The sequence below is a fragment of the Hylaeus anthracinus genome, unplaced genomic scaffold, assembly GCF_026225885.1.
Source record: "Hylaeus anthracinus isolate JK02 unplaced genomic scaffold, UHH_iyHylAnth1.0_haploid 12001, whole genome shotgun sequence".
Taxonomy (NCBI): domain Eukaryota; kingdom Metazoa; phylum Arthropoda; class Insecta; order Hymenoptera; family Colletidae; genus Hylaeus; species Hylaeus anthracinus.
The window spans coordinates 11,239,342-11,260,073 of record NW_026534348.1 but is presented as its reverse complement, the minus strand read 5'-3'; the positions used below and the strand labels follow the sequence as shown (position 1 = coordinate 11,260,073).

The following is a 20,732-nucleotide window of genomic DNA, read 5'->3' as shown; positions in this document are numbered from 1 at the left end:
TTCTTGCGACCACATGTTCTTTCAAGAAAAAAAAACTTTATTCAAGAAAGTTTCGTTTTTTTAGACAACATATAAAGTGTATAAATTAGGCAGTTTCCAAAAGGAATTGAAATGAACATTTCATCGACGTCCGTAAAATACATTATTGCACATATCACGCTAAAAATAATATTAATATGTAAAAGTTCTATAGGACATGAAATTAAGTTTAGTTAGATATCATATAATTCACGTTGTATTTTAATGGAAGAAAATAGAACATATAGTATGATAGAGCAAGAGCAGCACACATTAAACTTTACAAATAAACGTGTTCGTAGAAATATAGATATCTAAATTAATATAGAAAAGTATTTTTTATGACTAACACTTCATAAAAAAACCGCGGGAAATACTCTGTACGGTATCATACACATTAGTTGTAAAGGCGCGCTTTGCGCAATATACAATTCGATAATTACTGTTCGAAATATACATTATTTTACGCAGCAATAAATAAAATTCTGTACAATTTCAAAACATATCTTTGAATCTCATTAAAATTATCTCTCGCATCTCAATTCTTACTTAAATACTCGTTTAAGTACAATACGTATTGAAAATCTATTCGTGAATCTCAAGTTTACGAGCGCATCGTGTAAATAAAATTCACACGATATTTGTTTACATTTGAACGAAGAACTCGCAGAATGAATAAGTATTTATAAAAATATCTCAATAAAATATTTGGAACCTCTAAAATTGAGATGTGTTAGCTTACACCATATTCTATTAGAATCTTGTTCATTCTGTACAATTGTTGGTGATTTCTTTTAATCAAACGAACACATCGATTGGAGTGTTTACAATAGTAAATATACTATAAAAATTCAGGACTAAAATGCATTAAATGCAGCGGGGGAAAAAGGGAGTGAATGGGGCAAGAAAAGCGTTACATGACGATGCAGCAACTTTTCTCGGAATGATTATCGCCGACGATATCGCTTGTATTTCCAGTGAATCGTTGAAAATCTCCGCCAGCGTTGAATTCAGAATTGGCGATGGAGGATACAGGGATACCATTCCCATTGGCATCTATCGAACCAGTGGATATATGACGATTTTGCGCTCTTTGTTTCTTCAAATCCGATAACGATTTGACAAAAACTACAGAGACGTGTATGTTGATCTTTCCATTGGTGTCACGGTCCGGTGTGTAGATAGGCTGCTGATTACCGACCGGTGAATCGGATCCTGTCACTGCCGAGGCAAACATGTAAATCCAACGCTAGTTTTCTTCTTCGAGGTCTACGCGACATTTTTCCACCTTATTCGTAACTTCACCTTCGTGTAACCCTTCACCTAATCCCCTTTCTTATACACTGAAATTGTACTTCAAACAAAACTCGGCTAGTATTAACTAGTGGCCATGCGCTAAGCGTTACATGCTTTAGCGATAAGCGTTAAAAACATTGCATAATAGGAGTACCAGGAACGTGTTTCTATATTCTACATGTACCTACATGAACACCTTCTCCTCCACCTTCTATATTTCACTAGCAGATCATTACATTTATTATTAAGTTTCTGGACTCTTTGCATTCGGAAAAAAGAAGAAACTTTTTCAGCGACTCGTTCGTTTCTTCTTCACTCCGATAGATAACATACGTAACATTTGCTTATTACTTTGGCAGATTGTAAAATAAATCTTCAAGCTTTTAACTTTAAATACATTCATTTAAGAAAAATGAAAAGAACCAATTTACAATCTAACGTTTGTATGCAATAACCCTTATACATAAGAAAACGTACATGTAAAGCATACATGATAGTTGAATTCTCTGGAACATTGAAATCACTTACTTCATGTTTCCTTGAAATATGAATTAATATTATTTTGTGCTGTGTCGATGTGCAAACAACATCCTTTTTATTATAATAGATTGTTACCATCTCAAATCAATCACTTTTTCGAGTACTAATTTTAATTCGCATATATTTAAATTTATTAAAGTATAACAGTAAACATTGTAAATATTATAACGAAACAATCATGGATTAAACTATTTTTTAATAGTAACCAATTTACTACATAACGTTATTCAATATTAGTATCTTATAATTTATATTTCATGTTCATCTTCTCTAATAACAATAAATCAAATCTACTTATCTAAAATTTATTTTTCTATAGTTTACAAAAACACAAGTCAGCTGTAATCACATTAATTTGAAAAATTAAGTAAGAATCATTTCGAGTAGATTATTTTTTACTTGTAAACCCGTTGAACCATTATGATCGATTTGATGTGGAATCTGTAGTAGAAGTCCATGAACGACTATATAAAATTGATAATGTGAAACGATCTGATGTCGTGACACAACTGACCTCGTAACGACTTTATCGTTTAGTGATAGAATTAAAAGACAGGAAGACACATTGCATGAGTACATAGCTAACAATGAGTGAATACAGTTTTGTCATCAGTGCAACCGATATGTTAGGTCCGTGAAAAAATTTTGTCACACTTTTTCATGACATAATATTGTTGGTCTGAATGTTCAAGTGTTCCATTGGTTGATTGTATACATATCAAGTTATAAAGTGATATAATTCCTCACGAAATGGAACATATTTGTTTACAAAATTTTGTTCAAAGAACACTTCTAATGTTATGATTATTATAATCTATTAAAGAAAAATATCCATTATAAAAAAGCAGTTGGATGACTTGAAAATTATATAAAGGAAATATTTACTCAGACAGAGTGTAAATTTATATATAAATAGAACATGTAAGATAATTTAAGAATGGTAAACAGTCTTAAATAACATTAGACATTACAAAAACGACTATTAAAACGTAAATGGAAAAAGTTACAGAACTTTCTCACAGATCTAATACATATATAAAAGTTGATCGATATGTTTAATAGGTGGAATACATTTTATTTTACTAACATTCTATTATACGATATGTTGTAAATATATGTGAAATTGCTCGTTGAATATTAATTATGAATTGTTCAATATCTAGTTAACTTTTCGACTGAAGAATGGAAAATTGAAAATTCCATTATTAAACGTTGCTACCTCGCTAATTACCTACTTATTTTAAAAAGTGACATTGGGAAAGATATTCAAATGTATGCAAATGCTTATCATGATTCTACTCATATACCTGGAGAATATTAAGTATCGTAAATGTGCGTTAAAGTTTAGAACACTCTAAACTGTATTAAGTATAAAAAGAATGATATCAGAACTCTGTTTAAATTAATTGATATACTTATTGTAATGTCTTTTCGCATACAACAGTCAATAAGCTCTGCTAAGTGCTAACATATGATTTGCAAAGTACTAAAAAGAAAGCCAACACAACTTAACCCTTGCCACAAAAACCTCGATGTATATAGTTGGAACAACGAACGTTTCCATACCAGAAGAATATTTTTAAAGAGAAAAACATATTACGTATGCATACAACATATAGAGATAATTCAATACGTTATGGACCAATATTTTGAAACATACGATAATGTAGAAAGTTTGAAAATAATACAAACGCAGCGTTCAATAGTACGTTTACAGAAATAGAAAAGTGACATAGAAAACTAACCTCGCAAATATTCAGGATCACGACGCAGTAATAACAGAAAGAAGAATGACTGATAAACGATCAATACATAATATTTTGCTTGATAATTTATCAGTAAAAGCTACTATACTAGTTCTATACTACTATAAAAATGCACATTCATCTTGAATAATAAACTTCACTTCTAGTTGTAGATCTGAAATTGACTTCCGTTTAATCTATGGCAAATACTTCTTTGAAGTAGGAAGTTCCCTGGATTATATCAAAACACAAACGAATATTGTTTCGACCTAATACGCGCATATTACATTGTGAAAGTCTAATTACTATGTCACGTTACCAAGGTCAAGTTATGCGTTACGAACGCACCATTTTAATTGACACAACACGTTATACTTTCTTTTACATGATCTTATGCACAAATCTACCATTTACCAGAGGATTCTACTTAACCACAACCGATGCGAGTGTAACATGTTTTGGAATATACCTGATTCTTTATCGACGTCTTCGTGAAGAAAAGATTCATTATCCTTTCCTTCAGGAGCTTTACGTACTGCCGTTGGCGGTGCATTGGTATCTGTCTCATTATTTGTATTTTCTCGAGCGCTAAATTCATTTTCCGTTTGAGGCACATTCGTAGTAGAACCGCCAACATATGTCTAAAATATATCGTCCTTTCGTTACTTAATTCCGATAATTTTGTATACTAATTAAGTATATAAAATATATCCAAAGTTACATTACCTGTTGCGCTTGTAATCTCAGACGAGCTTCTTCTTGAGCATCCTTCTTTGTGGTCAATACCTTATCTCTGATTGATGTCCGTCTTACACTTTGAGTACGTGTATTTATACTTTGAGATCTGCGTACTCGTCTTCCTTGTGCTTCTCGTAATCGCTTACTCTCTTGTTCTGTTTTAAGTTCCATTATCCTCTCCCTTATTTCAGGATCCTCGCAAATATCTGTAAAATAAAATGCAATGTTCAATGTTAGTATTATGTCATATTGTAATCTTTAGGTAGAATTTTTGACTAAAACGATTTTACCAGCTGGAGTTTCATCATGTTTATTTTTGGCATTTAAGTCAGCTCCATTTTGTACCAATAACTCAAGAACTTCTAGCTGAAAGGAAATAAAAATGTTAGAAAGTATGTTTTACTTGTCATTTAAATAACATCCAGAAAATTTTTCTTTACATGTCCCCAGCATGCAGCTGCGTGAACTGGTTGCCATCTATCATTATCCTCAACATCAGTCGAAACATGTTGATCCAAAAGAAATTCAACTACCCTTAGATAACCATTTGCAGCCGCGATATGAAGCTGCAATCAAAGAAAGAAATCACATATTTTTTTTTAAATAATAAATTAATGTATATATATTTAATAAACTTGTACACATACTGGTGTAGCACTTTGATGATCTTTATATTCAAGATCCCCACCTATAGAAGCTACATGTTGCAAATGTCTCAACATCAAAACTTCAATAGAAGCCCTAGTTTCATCAATTAACTCTTGAGTAACTCCACGTCTTGCCATTTCTCCTATATTATATCAAAAGATAAGTGAAAAAAAACGAAATTATCCTGAAGAATAATTAATTATAAATACTTCAAAGATTTTTACCCTCGATGCAGTCTAATGTCTTTTCATCTTCACATATATCATAAGGCATGTTACCATCAGCATTAACAGCTAACAAATTGGCACCTCTGGCAATAAGATTTTTTACTAAATGCAAATGGCCACAAGTAGCAGCAGCATGTAATGGTGTCCATTTTTCACTGTCTTCTGCATTAACATTTGCTCCAAATTCGATAAGTAATTTCATCATTTCTTCATTATCATCTATGCAACACTGATGTAAGGCTGTCAGTCCATCTTCATTCGTTGAGTCAGGATTTACTCCTTTCTTGAGAAGTCGTCTCACTAAAATAAATATTATTTATTATTATATAACAAGCTGGAAGAAATAAGTAAGTAAAGTTTAATGAATTTATGTTGTATCACCTTCATCAATGTCATTCCGTGCTGCAGCTTCTAAAAGCATAACACTGTCACTAAAATATATGTGACGTTTGTTACTAGTATGTCTAGTTTGATGCCGCAGCCATTCTTTCTCACGCTGACGCCACACTTTTAACTGCTGAAGCCTTCTATGTCTAGCCAAATGCAATCTTTCTTGAGTTGTTAACCTTTCTACATGCACCATTTCTGCGACCAAGTCTGAATGTTCCATAGCTACAGATGTATAATTTTTGCAGGAATATTTACCTATTCACAAAATTAACAATATTTTACTTTATTTATATGATTTAGAATCCCAATGTGGTAGTATGTTCGATACAGTAAAGGAATGGCAATAGCAGGAATACTATGGTATTTAAAAAAAGGATTTGGATGCTAGTTAAATTACCTTTACACTTACAAAGCCGTGAATGTATTCCAAGGTATTTAAAAACTTTATGATAAACATTAGACATCATTCTGACATAATTTTCAAGTTTTGCTCTTTCAAATTCGGAAACCTTTGTAGAATTGGTGACTTTTTCATTGGGTATTTCATTTGAGGGATATCATACCTTTATCCAAAAACTCTGTTACACTTATTAAATATTTAAATAAATAAACGCACAATATTTACACAAATATTCTTAAATATTTATTCAAAAGTATCATGGAATGAGCAATAATAAAGTAATGCTTTCTTATACTTCAAAATTAAAAGTTATAAAGAAAACACATACACATCTGATAATTTTGAACGAGCTACTATATCAATAACTTATATAATGCAATTAACGTATAATCCTCAAAAAATTAACTTAAAATTGTAAACTAGTTCATTACATAATGATTTTTCTACTAAAATTTGATTAACTAAAATGTGAGCAAGTAAATTGCATAATTGGTAACATGATTAACAACACAAAAAGAACATGTCATTCAACACCAATCACAATTAATTTACCATGAAACAGTGTGAATAATTCTTAACTTATCCTACGCATAATATGATATAACTTTCCCATAATGAACTACACAATTAAAAGTTCTAAATGGATGAGGGAAAATAACATATGCAAACATACTACACGAAAGGATATTGTTTTGCTCTCATTCTTTATTTTCTGTTCCTTATCTGTCGACGTACAAACAAGAAAAAAACACGAACATAATCCTCGGCTGACAGAAGCAAATAATAAGCGAGCGTAAGGATAACGAAAAAGGGGGGAAAACGATGGTAGACAGGGAATAAAATATAAATGGAAGTGAATTAGAAACGGAAGTGCAGATATGTTGGTCACTTCGTGATCCGTAACTCGAGAGTTAACGCAGGTGAAAGAAATCTGTTCTAGGACTGGCGGTTGTCAAATCGGGATATCTACTCACATTGGCGAGCGATTCCTCGTTCGTTCACTTATTCGTTCGTGATCCAATGGAATGCGGAAGTTTGCTCGTTCGTTCGTTCATTCGTTCGGTTTTTCTTCTTTTTCGTATGTCTTGGAAAACGATCGTAAAGAATACAGAAAATTTAGTCGTGCCGAACCCGTGCTAAGTAGAATTGAAACTCGCGAGTACGACGTTACCAGAGAGAAAGTCGCCGTGTTAACCAACGAAAATACAACATAATTTCCAACGTTTCTCTAACGCAATGATTCCACCGAATAGAATTTAATCAGAGAGGCCGAACGAACCCCTCAGCTTCGATTTCACAAAAATCACGTCGCTTCTGGTCTCGTTGCGGCGCCGTGCACGCGAGGAAACGCGTACCTGTCAGTCGCCATTTTTAAACTACCTGTAGAAAATCATTCGCGCGTTGCCCTTCACCGCGCGCTAACTTCGTCTTTTTTCAAATTACATAGGTACATACTTGTGCTCACAGTGGCGCACTACATATTCGTGGGACCCAAGACAAAATCAATTTTGGGAGTCTCTGAAAGAAAAAGCGAATAAATTTATTCCAGAAATAATACACGTATTTACAACTATTTTTAGTATTTTACTCATATTTTGAGCAATTTTGGGATTGAACAAATTATATTTATTATATCAGTCTTAATCATCACGTAATTTAATAATTTTTCTTGATAATTTTAATTTAGTAAGAACAAGAATTGAGAATCAAATTTATTAAATTATTCCCACGTGCGTTCATTCTTCTTTAAAAATAGCGACACCGTCATCTGAGTATTTCTTAATTTATTATACAGCTGGCATATTCTCTTGATGGCTTGTCTCTATGCGCCTGCGAACGCTATGCATAAATTTTATCTCCTTTCAGACGTCTACCTATTTACAATCTACACAGAATTCAAGGTTTGCAAAAATACATATAAGCTTAGCATATTATCGGGAATAAAGATATCTTTACCGCCTTATATCTGTTATCTTCTTGCAAATACAATTGCGTTAATTTATTTAATCACGAGATCTTTAAATCCAACTTATCGCAGCAGCTTACCAATACATTTGCATTCGGTCGATACAGTAACCAGATTCTAGTTAAACGAACATTCACTTTATTCATAGTCTAACATGCTTTGAAAAAAAATTTCTCTACGTGTGACGATATCCATTTTACGTAATGTGTTTTATTTAGATTAAGCAAAAGTAAAATTTTTACTATTAAATTGTAACGAAAAATGAAGTCTAATGTTAATAAATGTAAAGTTGCTCTAACATTTGTAATTGTAATACTAGCTACACATGTTCAAACTACAAATTCCAGCTCCATTGGTGTACACAACAGTATACGTATATTATAGAAACGGAAGCTGCTCATTCGTTATCTGTCTGATCTTCGTTCTTTCTCCTGTAGAGTAAACAAACAGAAATGTTTTAATTGTCATTGTTAACATCAAGAATACGATATGATCGCATTTGTACATGGCACCAATAATTAAATCAAACAAGATGTTTCGCTTTCGAACAATTACTTCAAAATTCCCGCCAGAAAAAGAGTTGGAATTATCGCGAATAGGTTATGAAATATTACACTTCGTTTGCAGTACGAATAGACGTTTCTTTGGGAACTAAATTCGTATTACTCCGCGTGTGAATAGTTTTGTTAGAAAGGCATTGTTTATTTGGAATGAGGCGTAATCTATTAGCGGATTCTTCTTCGCTGTCATCGACAAAAAGTGACACGACGTCTACCACGGCAACATGGACAGAAGAGAGAAAACAAGATGGAAAGGTGCGTCTAGCTGTCGTTGCTGGACTTTTTGCAACAATCGGAAGTGTGCTCGGTAAACTTGCTGGAAGTGTCGAGATAGTTTCCATAGTAAGTAAGGCGACTTTCATATGTCACTGTCCTCTGTGAGAGGAACTGTTGATAACATCGTTCATGACCTTTTTCTTGAATGTAAATCCTATTCTAGCGATACTTTTGTAAAGCATTAATTGTTCTTTCGTAAATAAGGTCGCGTTAATGCTTAAAGGAATACTTCTGGTACTGATGATAACAAGTAACACAGTGGGCTGCACATTTTTCGTGAAAGCGCTCAATGCCAGCGGATCTTCTTTACCATGTACTATCGCTAGCGCCGCCACGAGTTATGTTTGCTCGGTAATTTACTTTTCCATCGATACGAGACAAAGAGAATGCATTAAATTCTCGGTATAAAAGAAGAAAATCCTGTACACCTAAACATATTATTATTTTTCAATATAATTATCGCTGTACATCATTTAGATCTTAAAATGAACGTTTTTATACTAGCGTCAAGACACTGCTGTCATTATACTCATTAGTAGCAGCCTTCAAGGGGTTGTTGTTCAAGAATGAGTTTCTTTTATTTTTTAATCCACTTGGTCACATTCGAACCGTTAACAACGACCGTGCAGACTTCTAATGAATAAGCAACATCTCTTTATGCATAATTTTTCGTCATTTTTCTACTGATCGTAGGTAGTTATGTCTAATGTGTAAACCTTTAATTAACCTCTTTACCGAGAACTGCTAATAGCTTTTCTGTAATGCTGTTGTATCGATACCAAGCATTTACTGAATTCTCTTTGTAGATCAAAATAATAGCGGGAAAAACACAATCGTCCATGCAATTGCATTTTTATCTTTCATTAAAGGCTCTGGCGGGTTTCTTAGTTTTCAACGAGTCGACGTCGATTACTTGGTGGTGCGGCATATCGTTCGTTATTTTGGGTTTATTGTTCATCTGCAACACTCCAGCAAAAAGCGATCCTACGGAGAAATCGAAAGAACAATAATTTATAAGAATATCTAGAAGTGTTCATTCTTACATTTGTCATTATTATTCCATTACCAGAAGTCTCTGATAAAATTAAGAATAAGTTAAGTTAATTTTTCGTTTTCGAAATGTAGTTAAATAAAAAAATTAAAAAATTAGGAACTTGTGAGCCCTGAGACTTAAACTTCATTAGTTTCATAATAGATCGGTCCTGACTCTACTGTAATATTATTACTTTTATTCGTATGAAATTGTAACAGTATTCGTATTTACTTTAATATGTATTACATTGAATAAATAAATAAACTACTACATTGAGAGTTTTTTTAGACAAATTTCCAGACCTCCTTCTTCTTTACTTTCCTTTCATATCGATTAATCTTTATATCAATAAATTAGAGAAATATATTCCGATGCGATAATTGTTATTTTATTGTATGGTTGTTCTAAAAATAATTACGGTACATGACATTATTTTTTATAGATTTTCATTTATTTCTACTATTTATTCGTGATATAATAAATTTATCGCTTAGGAATTGCGTTAATGAGCGAGTTTACGCAATTTTCGTTACGTACTTGAACTTAAGTGAGAGTACAAGAAGTAATAAAGGCACGTCATCTTCAACTCTTATTTCTCTCTCATCCGCCTACAGAAAAGTAATGAGAAATACGGAAAGAAAGACGGAGAAACCAGCAGGAAAAAAGATCTCGAGAGGTACTTGTTTTAGAGAGCAAAGTGAATCTACGTACTCGTAATAGCGCTGGATAAGAGACGGGAGGAAAATAAGAATGGAAGATTCTTTCCGCCCTATTTCCTTTTACACATGAACTGTAAAAATACTTCGTTTCTTTTTTACCGCAGTCTTTCGTAATTTTTCAAATTATAATCTTTTTCCGACATTTACGTAATAAATATTTTGATTCTTACATTATTAATATTTTCACTTTATTAATATACGTTAATATTCATTTTTGAAGGTCCATCTTTTAATAATATCGAAATTCGAAGTGAAATGGTTGAAATGCATGAGATGCATACAAATTTCTCATTCACCAGAGGAATAATAAAATAAAACATTAGTATATAAGTATACTTCAATAAATTACACTTGTATCATTGTAAATACCTAATTATACATAAAAATTCTCAATATAATTTCTCAAATGTATTCCAGAAGCTCCATACTTTCAGTATATGCAACAAGAAGTCTTTTTCTGAAACCTCTAGAGTGAAAAGGCGATCCTTCAAGGTACATAAACGTGACTTCATTCAAAGTTTCATAAAACTTTCCTCGAAGGTCGTGCCGTTAACAGAAGTTGGAATAGCGATGTGGATGCGTTGTATAATTCATCTATATGTACGAACACGTAGCTTGTAATTTTATATTCCAAATATGTGAATATTATTAGGTGTAGAAACTAATTGTGCACCTTTATATTGATACTTTTATGACTAGTTTATATAGAAATATTTGGTTTTGATGGATTATTTGGTTTTGGTTTTGGATTGGTTTTGATATTTTGTTTTTAGAACTTTATGCAGGGCTGGCGCAAGGCAGGTTCAGCGCGTTCGCTGGAACCCGGCCCCGCGTTTTAAAAGGTCCCGTGATCTACGAAAATTACTCAATTAAAAAGCACCGATTTTGATTAACTTTTTACAGACTGATGATACCATTAACAAATGGAAGCAATTTTTGCTGAGATGCAAGACATTTTTTTAGTAGCGATGATTAAATTGAAAAGAGTGACAAAAATCATCAAAGTATTATTATTTAATATTCATCTTATACAAAATATATAGCATTTGTAAATAAATAATTCCACGTTGTAAAATTTAAGTGTAGGATTTGAATGTGAATTTAGGCCCCACAAAATTTTTGAACTCGGCCCCGCGAAAGGTCACGCCGGCCCTGACTGTATGTATTGTTTTGGAATATGATACCGGGGGAAGATTAAAAGATGTATGGTTTTCTTGAATAAATAAATGGTAGGCTTACTTTAGAGAGGCACAGAATTAACACTAAATCTACCAACAGTAAGTTAAGTGCAATAACATGAATAGTGCATGAAACAAATGCATATAATTCATATATTGCATATAAGAACTGTATACAATGGTTTGTATGGTTTGAAACCAGTCATGGTAGGTCTTATATTGAATCATTTATGACTCTGGTTTAAATAGAAATATTTACTGACCGATTGGTTTTGATATTTTGTTTTTAGAACTGTATGTATTGTTTTGGAATATGATACCGGGGGAAGATTAGAAGATGTATGGTTTCCTTGAACAAATAAATGGTAGGCTATAAATAGTGCATGAAACAAATGCATATAATTCATATATTGCATATGAGAACTGTATACAAAAGTTTGAAACCAGTCGTGGTAGGTCTAGTGTTAATTTCTACGTCTAATAAATCCCTGCCAAATCACAAAAGATGTGAAAATTTATTTAACCTGACTGCACGCCTCGAGTGGCTACATGCACGTTGGCCTAGGTTAGTAAAGAACAATCTTACTAGCCCAGGGTTACTAGGATCTTGTTACATGGGTAGCGTACCCTAGTTAAAGGTATATGTGTACCGAGCTGGCCGCAAACGCAACTTTCAGTCGACCAGGTTTTCAGTTTGTGGGGCAGGGTCGGCGGTTCATAGGTGTATCATGCGCCCGCGAACCACGGTATTGGAGAAGAAGCAAACGTGTAAAAAGAGCAAGAGGATGGGCTTTATCGAGCGGCGACTGCGCCGCAGTGATATTCCTCACACCGCCGCCTACCGGCTACCAGTTGTCCTCTAGATCCGAGGGTACAGTAGTCACTCTCTTTTTCTCTTTATTTTCTTTTTTTCTCTCATGTCCTCTCTTATCATCGCCACTCCAGATTTTTTGTATCTCAATAAACCACTCATTCATAATTCACGGCGACTTTAAACGCGCGAGTATAAACGCCCGAAATGCCTGTGAATCATTTCCTCGCTCGTTCAGAACACTTTCCAGGGACACTCGGCTGTACGTAATTGCGAATCTCCGCTGGATCCGTTCACTGTACGAGAATCGTCAACGCGACACGTACCAATTTTCACTCGGATCTTGAGAACAGAACATTGACCATCTCCTTCGTTGGCCCGTCAAAGAGACTGCGAGCAACGATCGGTCGCGCTGACACGTCTCCCATCGAAACAATCGAAGAAAGAAACTAATCAGCCACTTGTCAATCGTAAAGAATGTTCGTTTCGATCATCATCTGCGCGTCTTTTACCTGGTAACCCTTTTCCGTGGTAGGCCTTCGTTATTCAACGAGTTCTACTGCCCCGTGCACGCCTTACTTTCCCCCACTACGTCTACGCCGCCGCTACCCCCTCTCTCTCTCTCGCTCTTTTTCATTCTCCCTCTCGGTAGCAAGTGCCCCTAGATTCTGGCAACGCTTCTTGCTACTGAGACAACGGGACAGTTTTCGCACGGCGCACCCTCCTACCCAATCGAGAGTCGAAAACGCACGGATGCCGTGAGGGGCCAGTGCGTTAACGCGGTTCGCGTCAGATTGCTTGTTTTGCTTGCGTGTGCGTGCACAACGTGTTCGATTAGAAAAAGGTGCCTTTAAACGTGACAGTGTCGACAGGTACGGAGGATTATGGCTCACCTTCGATCAATCGGTTGTCCTGCCGAGAATCGTCGTAATCGACGATGTATCTCATGTTGCTTTTTCGTTATCTCTCGCACGATCACGACAAACCCTCGACTCGAAGGGAAACCACACGAGTCGTAGGTCAATTTATGCCGTGGCCGAAAATTCCGGGAATTTTCAGATAGGAACTGTGTACATGGTAAACGCTGGACTTCGTCCCCATGAGGCTTATGTTGTGCTCCAGAGTTGCATAAAAGAGCATATTCAGTTTCTTTTTTTTTTTCTTTTTCTTTTGGAAAGGTGAAGCTGTATCCGTTTCAGTGAACCAAGCATCGTGTTTGTTTTCCCGACGCTGAATGATTGACAGATCCAATATAAAGCGGTGATACAAGAGTGTTCCCTGGATTTATAATATATTAATGCGACGTTTTCCGGGTATAATGTTTAATGAACGACGACCTTGAGTGTCGTTCGATAACCTACACGAATCGTGACAATATGATGACTATCGCGCTTTTTTATTTTCTATGCCAGGCATGAATCGCTAAGTAGGGACAACGAGAGAGATTGTATCTATTTCACTTAACGCTAATTTGAATTTTCTGGTTTGGAAACGTCACAAGTTGCTCGTATTAATTTCAGTTGTTTTCGATAACGTAGCAATCGTTGTAGATTAATATTCTTGGATTATTCCATTTTTAAAGGTCGTTCAATTCGAACCGTTTCTATTTATATCGCGAAACCACTTTGTTGATTCGTACCGTGAATTATTATCCCGTCGAAATTTGATTTTTGGCAGGATCAGCACACGCAAGACTAGCTTCGATTTTCCATTTGGCAGTCGTCCAACTAATACGGTAAAACCAAAGACGCGAAAAGTTTTTAATTTATCGCCGTAGGGAAAATAACGATTGTACCAGCGGCTGCATTTCATTCCGTTTGTAGACGATGCTCTCTCCACGGATGCACCATGCATTTAAAACGTCAGTCAGCGACTGGGATGAAAAAGAAATATATATATCCTCTCCCGTTGGAACAAATGAAACGACAATTCGCGTTTTAAATTGTTTCGTCGCCGCACGATTGTTCCGTGCTCGTATTAAATTCCATTTCATTCCTTTGCGCTTGGTTTACTCATTATTTACGTAAAATTATCGGAATCGCAACGCCAACGTAGATTCGTCCGAGGATAAACGTCGTATTAATATTTCACCTTGCATATTTAATTTCGATGTCACGTATGCATCATTACGATTGCACGGCCGCGACTCAAAATTATTATTTTTTCTCTCTCTCTCTCTCTCTTTTTTTTCTTTTTTATTCCATCGCGATTAAAAGTCTCTAGCACGACCGTGCACGTTTACAAAGTACGCTCGAGGCGTTTATAGTGCAACGTAGCGGAATAAATGCGCTGTAAAGGCTGCACGTTCGTATAGATAGGTCCCGGCGGGGTAGAGTGTGGAAACGCACATGCTGTGACACACTTGAAAAGAGTTTCGTGACAATCGGTTTAATCTCTAATACATACGCGGGATTTTACGGAACAAAGCGTTTCTTTATCTGTTCGCTGTATTTTCATAAATAGCAGAGGAACGCTGGCGCTTTTCATTACCGTTCGCGCGTGAAAACCGACGAGCACTCTGGCATTTCGTAATTATGTCGTTGCGCGTAACACCGAACGATTACTAGCGAATGAAAAAACAAAAACGGAGGAGGGGGGAAGGGAAGGGAAGGGAAGGGAAGGGAAGAGGAATTTTTCAGTGAACAGTGCGACACAGGGATACAGAGATGGATTAAATTTATAGTTCAATGAAAAGAATATCGAAGGGGACACATTGGCGAGAGGATTTAGAGGATCCACGTTCGACGACTTCGAGGGTTTCAATTAGACGACGTAATCCAGTGAATCGGAATTTAGTAACAGCTGCGTGAGACTGTCTTCAACGATGATGCTGAAAGAGGGCTGCGGTGGCGGGAACGAAGCATACTGTTGTCCAACGATAAGACCGTCGGGGAGCAAGCTCGAGAGACGAAAGATAGAAGATCAACGAATCGTAGCGAGCGCGACGATCGATTAAACGTAGCTTTTATCGTGAATCTACGATTCTTCTTCCAGCCCGAGGGGATCTCCGCGCGCCATAGGTTAGCTGGAACCATGGGGAATGGCATGAACAGGGTAAGGAGTGCAATCACGGACGAGTGATTTTTATTGTTCGGCTGCAATGCGATGCTTGAATTGATAGAACATATTAAATGAATCGTTAATTATTACTAACCTGCGAATTTTATGCGTTTATGACGTACGGTAACGTGAAAAGACATACAAAAAATGTGCATAATGTATGTTGAATGTAATCAATTAATTAATGTTTAGAAGCCTGATTTTTCAATATTAAATTTAAGAAAGTATCAATGTATTTATTATTTGAACAACTTTGACAACTGACGTTTATTATTTTTTTTAACTTAATATTAAAAACAAACCAATTGCAAGTGTACGATTCGATTTAAATGTCCAGTATCAAATTAGACACTTTTAAGGGTTAATGTAACATGTAATAAGTATTAGTGTAATATGTATTAGTTTATATCATGAATGCATATAATTTGCAGTCTAGTTATTGTTAAGTTAAATGTGCCTAATTTCGATGCTAACCCAGCCATCGACACTTTGGATTCACTTTGATAAGGTGTTGCGTTTGTGCCTGAATCGTAAAACCTCGTTTCAAGTGTCTATAATTACAGTTATTATTCTTAATATACATTGAATCTGGAATAAAAATAAAAATTCAGTATAACATACATTGGTATGTTTAAACTAATGAACAAAATTTCGTTCATTTAAGTCTTCTTTAGAAGCAACAGCGTGTGCTTGTCGGAACTACATACGTGGAGCTATGGTTTACTTTCAATTTATTCGACCAAAATTATTTAGCAGAACAATTACCCTCAGCCTTGACGGCACAGTAAAAGATACTATCTTCACAAAATACTCCACGTTGCAATTACTATAATTTAGCAACTTTCCTAGTGTCGTACAAAGTGTCTATCGTAAAAAAGTGTGTCGACAATTAGGACGTTCGTTTTACACGAGAAATACGGCTGGAAGTACGATAGATGTTACCGCGCAAGTAGAAAAAAAAAATCGAACAGCGGGGAACGCTTGTGACACGCAATGGCAATCAAGGAAAGTAAAATTACGTTCAATTTCTAAGGTGATTCGTGTCATTGATTACTCGAGTTCTCCGCCCAATTCTCGATGTTGCTTGTTATATACAGACGCTGCTTCGAACATGCTAATCGCGCACGTGCTTCTGCAATGCTTACGTTTCGTTACTTTAAACGTGTACGTATCGTCGAATCATTACACAGCGACGTTATGTTTAATCGATCTACATACGAGCACTACGACAAAAAAAAAAAAAGAAAAGGATTGAAAAATGTTCCGCAGAATTTTTGCAGCGTGGCTAGGATGATTTTATTCTTAAACGGTTCCAATGCGTAAACGTCGCGATGGAATCTAGAACTTGGCCCATTTGTCGATGATTTAATGGCCATTCCCAAGAAGCATTGCACGATTCATACACAGTGAGTAACTTTAATATTCGGATGCATTGCAATTTTCACTTTGTCGCTTTGTAACTTTGTCCGCGATGAAAGATAGAGCAATTAGGGCATATGTTGCATTAACACGTCGAATCTAGGTCTACCATTGAACGCTGAGCAGAAAGTGTTACTAATGTGGGACTGTATTTCAATGATCGGTGTTGGTGAACTTTGCGGAGTAACGGATAAAAATCTGTATTCAAATTTCTTGAAGAATAATTTGTGTAAAAGTGGAAGGAATATGGAGATTCACGAGTTAAAATTTTGTCAGGATAATGACCTAACATATTAAGCTTGTATTATACAAGAATATTTACCTTAGAATCGTCCTAAGGTTTCATGTGGTGTGCTTTAATCTTCAGACATGAGTTTTATTTAAAATTCGGGGTAATTTAGGTGAATTAGAAGAATGGAACGACATTCCAATAGGATATTTAAAAACAATTCTCCGCAATATACCTCAACATCTAAAACCAATATAAAAATAGTGTTCACGTTACGAAGTCAATTTAAAGTATGATTAAATATAAAAATACTAAACTAAAATCAAAGTTGAACACTTCATAAGGAACATGACCAATGAAATAAATAAACTGTACACTTTCGTTACCTAGACTCAATGTTTTGATGCAACATGTGCCTCAATTACTTTACTCTTTCATCGTGCACAAAGTAATAGAGCGGCAAAGTGAAAAATCGCGCTCGAATATTAAAGTAACCCGCCGTATATAACTAGGATGCATCATGAAGATTTTAATCGATGGTCCCGATGAAAAGTTAAGAGCTGGCACCATTGTTCCCAGCGTTCGGCTAGAGACACCTCGCTTAAGAATGCAGCATCGATTAAACGATTATACACCGCGTCTCGCCTTGTTCTACTCGCTCGAGTGATCATCTACGAACGATGAATGATTAACAGCGGAACACCTGCATCGAAAAAGCTGCTTTTATCGATTTTTTTTTTCGACGCTATCTCGAGCACCACTAGACTTCGTCTCTTCACGCTTAATTGCAACAGGGACTGTCGACTAGATGGAGAGAAAAAAAAAAACGCGAAATTATCGTGCTCGTGCGTGTTCAGGCATCGCTCATTAACCGACGAGTACATCGGGAAATGATTCGGATTAATTATTCGCGTACGACGACTTTGGACGCGCTTTGCGTACCACTTCTCTACGAGCACCGTTTCGCGATGGGGTTGCCTCGATCGTCTCTTGGGAAGGATAACGTGTTTCCTAGTCTTCCGATCTTTATCATGGATATTCTAGCCTTGCAAGAATTCATTATGCTAAGAAATTGGCGTTTCGCATTTTTTTTAAAGATGACGAGGAATTTGCTGGTGGGAAATAAATAATAATGGTTCACTTGGGAGCTGGTCTACAGGTCTTCGGCTTATCTTAATTTCAAAATTCACCTTAGTGAATGTCTCTTATCTCAAACATGGTATGCAAAGAATATGCGTTTTATTTTGAAAAAATTAAAGAGAAGTGTGGAGCATATTTGTCGTTGGATACGATGTAACTTTTGTATGAAAACATTACATAAATAGAATAATTAGTAGAGTTATTTAAGGTGTCACTTCTAAAAAATAACACACCAAATTCTTACAATAATTGATTAGGTAATGACTGCATCATGGATTTCATGCACTTATGGTGTGTGTTAATATGAAAAACATATATAGAGACAAATGTTTAATAAAATGTTACGATCATTATTTTGCTTAAGGGTATATATCCCACGTACATTGTTTTTATACTCTATATGTGCATAAAATCCCCATTCTCAAAAGTACAGGATTAATTTAACGTTTAACCGTACTCATATATCCTCCATTAATAAATAAACAAATCAGATATGTCCCACCTCATCTGTGTTTTATTAAGAAAATACAATTCTAAAGCTCCCCCTCAGAAATCCCCTCGCATAAATACACAAACATTGGAAATGCACATGTTACACGTTCTAGCACAGCACGTATAATAAAGAGACTTGTATATTTCTCCAAGTTGGCAGTCCTAACGTACGTTCGCAACTTGTTAGCCGCTTATGCAACATTTATTGGAGTGACGTGTTGTTGTGTTTGGTGTCTATAGGTCCTCCCCGGGCTTTATATCGGGAATTATCACGACAGCAAGGACGCTGATCAATTGGAGCGATTCGAGATCACTCACATTCTGGCGATCCACGATACCGCGCGGCGATTGCATTCCGTAAGCGCGAAAAAAGACCACGTCTCTCGATCTCGCACGTGGAGAGACGACGTTAAATTTAACGAATTGTTTATAGGACAAACATTATTTATGCATATTGGCGGCGGATAGCCCGGATCAAAATTTGTCCCAGTACTTTTCCTTGTGCAATGACTTTATTCACGCTGCACGTCTACGCGGTGGGAACGTCCTGATACACTGGTGGGTACAGCTTCTCTAATATCCAAACGACGCGAGAACATACGAGCTGTTATTTTTGAAAATGGTACAAGTCCATTTGGAGCTACAAAAAATCGTTTATTTTTGAAATAATTTTTAAAATTACTATTTTATAATAAAATTTCAAAGGTTTATAGTTTGAAAAACATTACTGGAATTGATTGTCCTTCGCTAATATTTAAATTAATTCAAATGCAAACTCTTAAATATCTCGATACACGACAGCAACGGACTTATACCATTTTGAGATATAATAGCTCATATGATTAACAACAGGAATATGAAATCGTGCACGGATTTCCATGAAAATTAGTTGAAACGTTTTCGACCTTGTTGCTTCGTTAAAATTTGTATTCGTTGGTTCAAGCTATCCTGGGAATTCTATGGATAACATAATTACACTAAAAAAAGATCTTTAAACTGATTCTGCATGTTTTTTAAAATTTTGCGCTTACTATTCGATATCTGCCTTTCGTACTTTTGTACGTGAAATGTTAAGAGGAATTGATTCATCTGAAAAGATTATAATTGTACTTCGAAAGAAAGCTGAATTATACATTGCAGGATATGCAATCAATTTTTTGTATATCGTTGTACTTTGAAAAAAATGAGGTTACATCAAGGCAGACCTTGTCGTGCCATCCAACTCTTTCCCCTGTAATTTGGTTCTATCTTCCGCGAAGCAGGAGGCACGAAACGTTGAGTTTGCGCGAGCAGCCTATTTACACGATCCTCGTTCCTTAATGATCAATCGAGAATCTAATTTCCATAGCAGAGACGTTCACGTAACGATATCCGGTTTCAGCTTAGCCGGCATGTCGAGAAGCGTGACAGTAGCGGTGGCCTATATTATGAGTACCACCAATCTTTCATGGAAAGAGGCACTCAAAGTCGTCAGAGTGGGCCGTTCCATTGCCAATCCAAACGTCGGGTTCCAGCAACAGCTCAAAGATTTCGAGTCCAGTAGATTGCACGAGGTATTCAAATTGATACTCGCTGTAAGTTAAACGATAACTGGGACCGTCCTTACGTGTGCAAATTAAGTGCAAGAGAGTCTTGAACTGTAAAAGAAACATTTCAATTTACAGGTTGAATATTTTTAACAAAATATGGGATTGTAGTTCAAGAATATAACTTTGACACGGATCGAAAGAATCATTTCCATAAATGGAATAGATTGCCGATCTTCTATACATTGGATATCTTTAAAAGAAAGGGGATGACTCTAGATGAAAAATTTAACTTTGAAATTCTTTCTGGTTAATGTAGTT

General features: G+C 35.5%; 3 protein-coding genes and 2 long non-coding RNA genes across 6 annotated transcripts in view; 2 read left to right on the top strand and 3 right to left on the bottom strand.

Moving 5' to 3' along the window:
- Positions 1-217: 217 nt before the first annotated feature.
- LOC128891013 (protein phosphatase 1 regulatory subunit 16A) lies at positions 218-7,446 on the bottom strand. 2 transcript variants are annotated; one of them, XM_054150137.1, is made up of 10 exons: positions 6,977-7,442; positions 6,000-6,188; positions 5,594-5,857; positions 5,210-5,512; positions 4,985-5,127; positions 4,778-4,903; positions 4,628-4,703; positions 4,326-4,543; positions 4,069-4,240; positions 218-1,239 (listed from the first exon to the last, which is right to left on the bottom strand). In XM_054150137.1, exons 2-10 carry the CDS (start codon positions 6,067-6,069, stop codon positions 932-934), a joined length of 1,680 nt encoding a protein of 559 aa, XP_054006112.1. In that variant the 5' UTR covers positions 6,070-6,188; positions 6,977-7,442; the 3' UTR covers positions 218-931. The 2 variants fall into 2 exon arrangements, with proteins under 2 accessions (XP_054006112.1, XP_054006113.1); XM_054150138.1 differs by lacking the exon at positions 218-1,239 and adding an exon at positions 1,259-3,594 and having other exon boundaries at positions 6,977-7,446.
- A 75-nt stretch (positions 7,447-7,521) lies between these two features.
- LOC128891018 (uncharacterized) lies at positions 7,522-8,042 on the bottom strand. Its single transcript, XR_008460734.1, has 2 exons — positions 7,959-8,042; positions 7,522-7,887 (listed from the first exon to the last, which is right to left on the bottom strand). It is a non-coding gene; the product is annotated as an uncharacterized LOC128891018 (long non-coding RNA).
- Positions 8,043-8,534: 492 nt separating this feature from the next.
- On the top strand, positions 8,535-10,107 carry LOC128891017 (transmembrane protein 42). The gene is made up of 3 exons (XM_054150149.1): positions 8,535-8,870; positions 9,009-9,155; positions 9,674-10,107. Exons 1-3 carry the CDS (start codon positions 8,679-8,681, stop codon positions 9,812-9,814), a joined length of 480 nt encoding a protein of 159 aa, XP_054006124.1. The 5' UTR covers positions 8,535-8,678; the 3' UTR covers positions 9,815-10,107.
- Positions 10,108-10,266: 159 nt separating this feature from the next.
- On the bottom strand, positions 10,267-12,084 carry LOC128891019 (uncharacterized). The gene is made up of 2 exons (XR_008460735.1): positions 11,998-12,084; positions 10,267-11,150 (listed from the first exon to the last, which is right to left on the bottom strand). It is a non-coding gene; the product is annotated as an uncharacterized LOC128891019 (long non-coding RNA).
- A 1,194-nt stretch (positions 12,085-13,278) lies between these two features.
- The window catches only part of LOC128891015 (dual specificity protein phosphatase 15), an 11,612-nt gene continuing 4,158 nt past the window's right edge, over positions 13,279-20,732 (top strand). Inside the window, exons 1-5 of the mRNA XM_054150139.1 lie at positions 13,279-13,417; positions 15,229-15,599; positions 19,126-19,242; positions 19,319-19,443; positions 20,267-20,438. Coding sequence (XP_054006114.1) covers positions 15,579-15,599; positions 19,126-19,242; positions 19,319-19,443; positions 20,267-20,438 — 435 coding nt within the window. The 5' untranslated portion in view covers positions 13,279-13,417; positions 15,229-15,578. The remainder of the gene's footprint in view (positions 13,418-15,228; positions 15,600-19,125; positions 19,243-19,318; positions 19,444-20,266; positions 20,439-20,732) is intronic.

What these genes read in the sequence shown, in the direction of transcription:
- LOC128891017 (XM_054150149.1), top strand. Translation starts at nt 8,679, where the DNA reads ATGAGGCGTAATCTATTAGCGGATTCTTCTTCGCTGTCATCGACAAAA. An exon ending in GTGTCGAGATAGTTTCCATA is followed by an intron (nt 8,871 to 9,008) that starts GTAAGTAAGGCG and finishes TTCGTAAATAAG; the next exon opens with GTCGCGTTAATGCTTAAAGG. An exon ending in CCACGAGTTATGTTTGCTCG is followed by an intron (nt 9,156 to 9,673) that starts GTAATTTACTTT and finishes CTTTCATTAAAG; the next exon opens with GCTCTGGCGGGTTTCTTAGT.
- LOC128891013 (XM_054150137.1), bottom strand. Translation starts at nt 6,069, where the DNA reads ATGATGTCTAATGTTTATCATAAAGTTTTTAAATACCTTGGAATACAT. An exon ending in ACGGCTTTGTAAGTGTAAAG is followed by an intron (nt 5,858 to 5,999) that starts GTAATTTAACTA and finishes TTTTGTGAATAG; the next exon opens with GTAAATATTCCTGCAAAAAT. An exon ending in ACATGATGAAACTCCAGCTG is followed by an intron (nt 4,544 to 4,627) that starts GTAAAATCGTTT and finishes TTTATTTTACAG; the next exon opens with ATATTTGCGAGGATCCTGAA.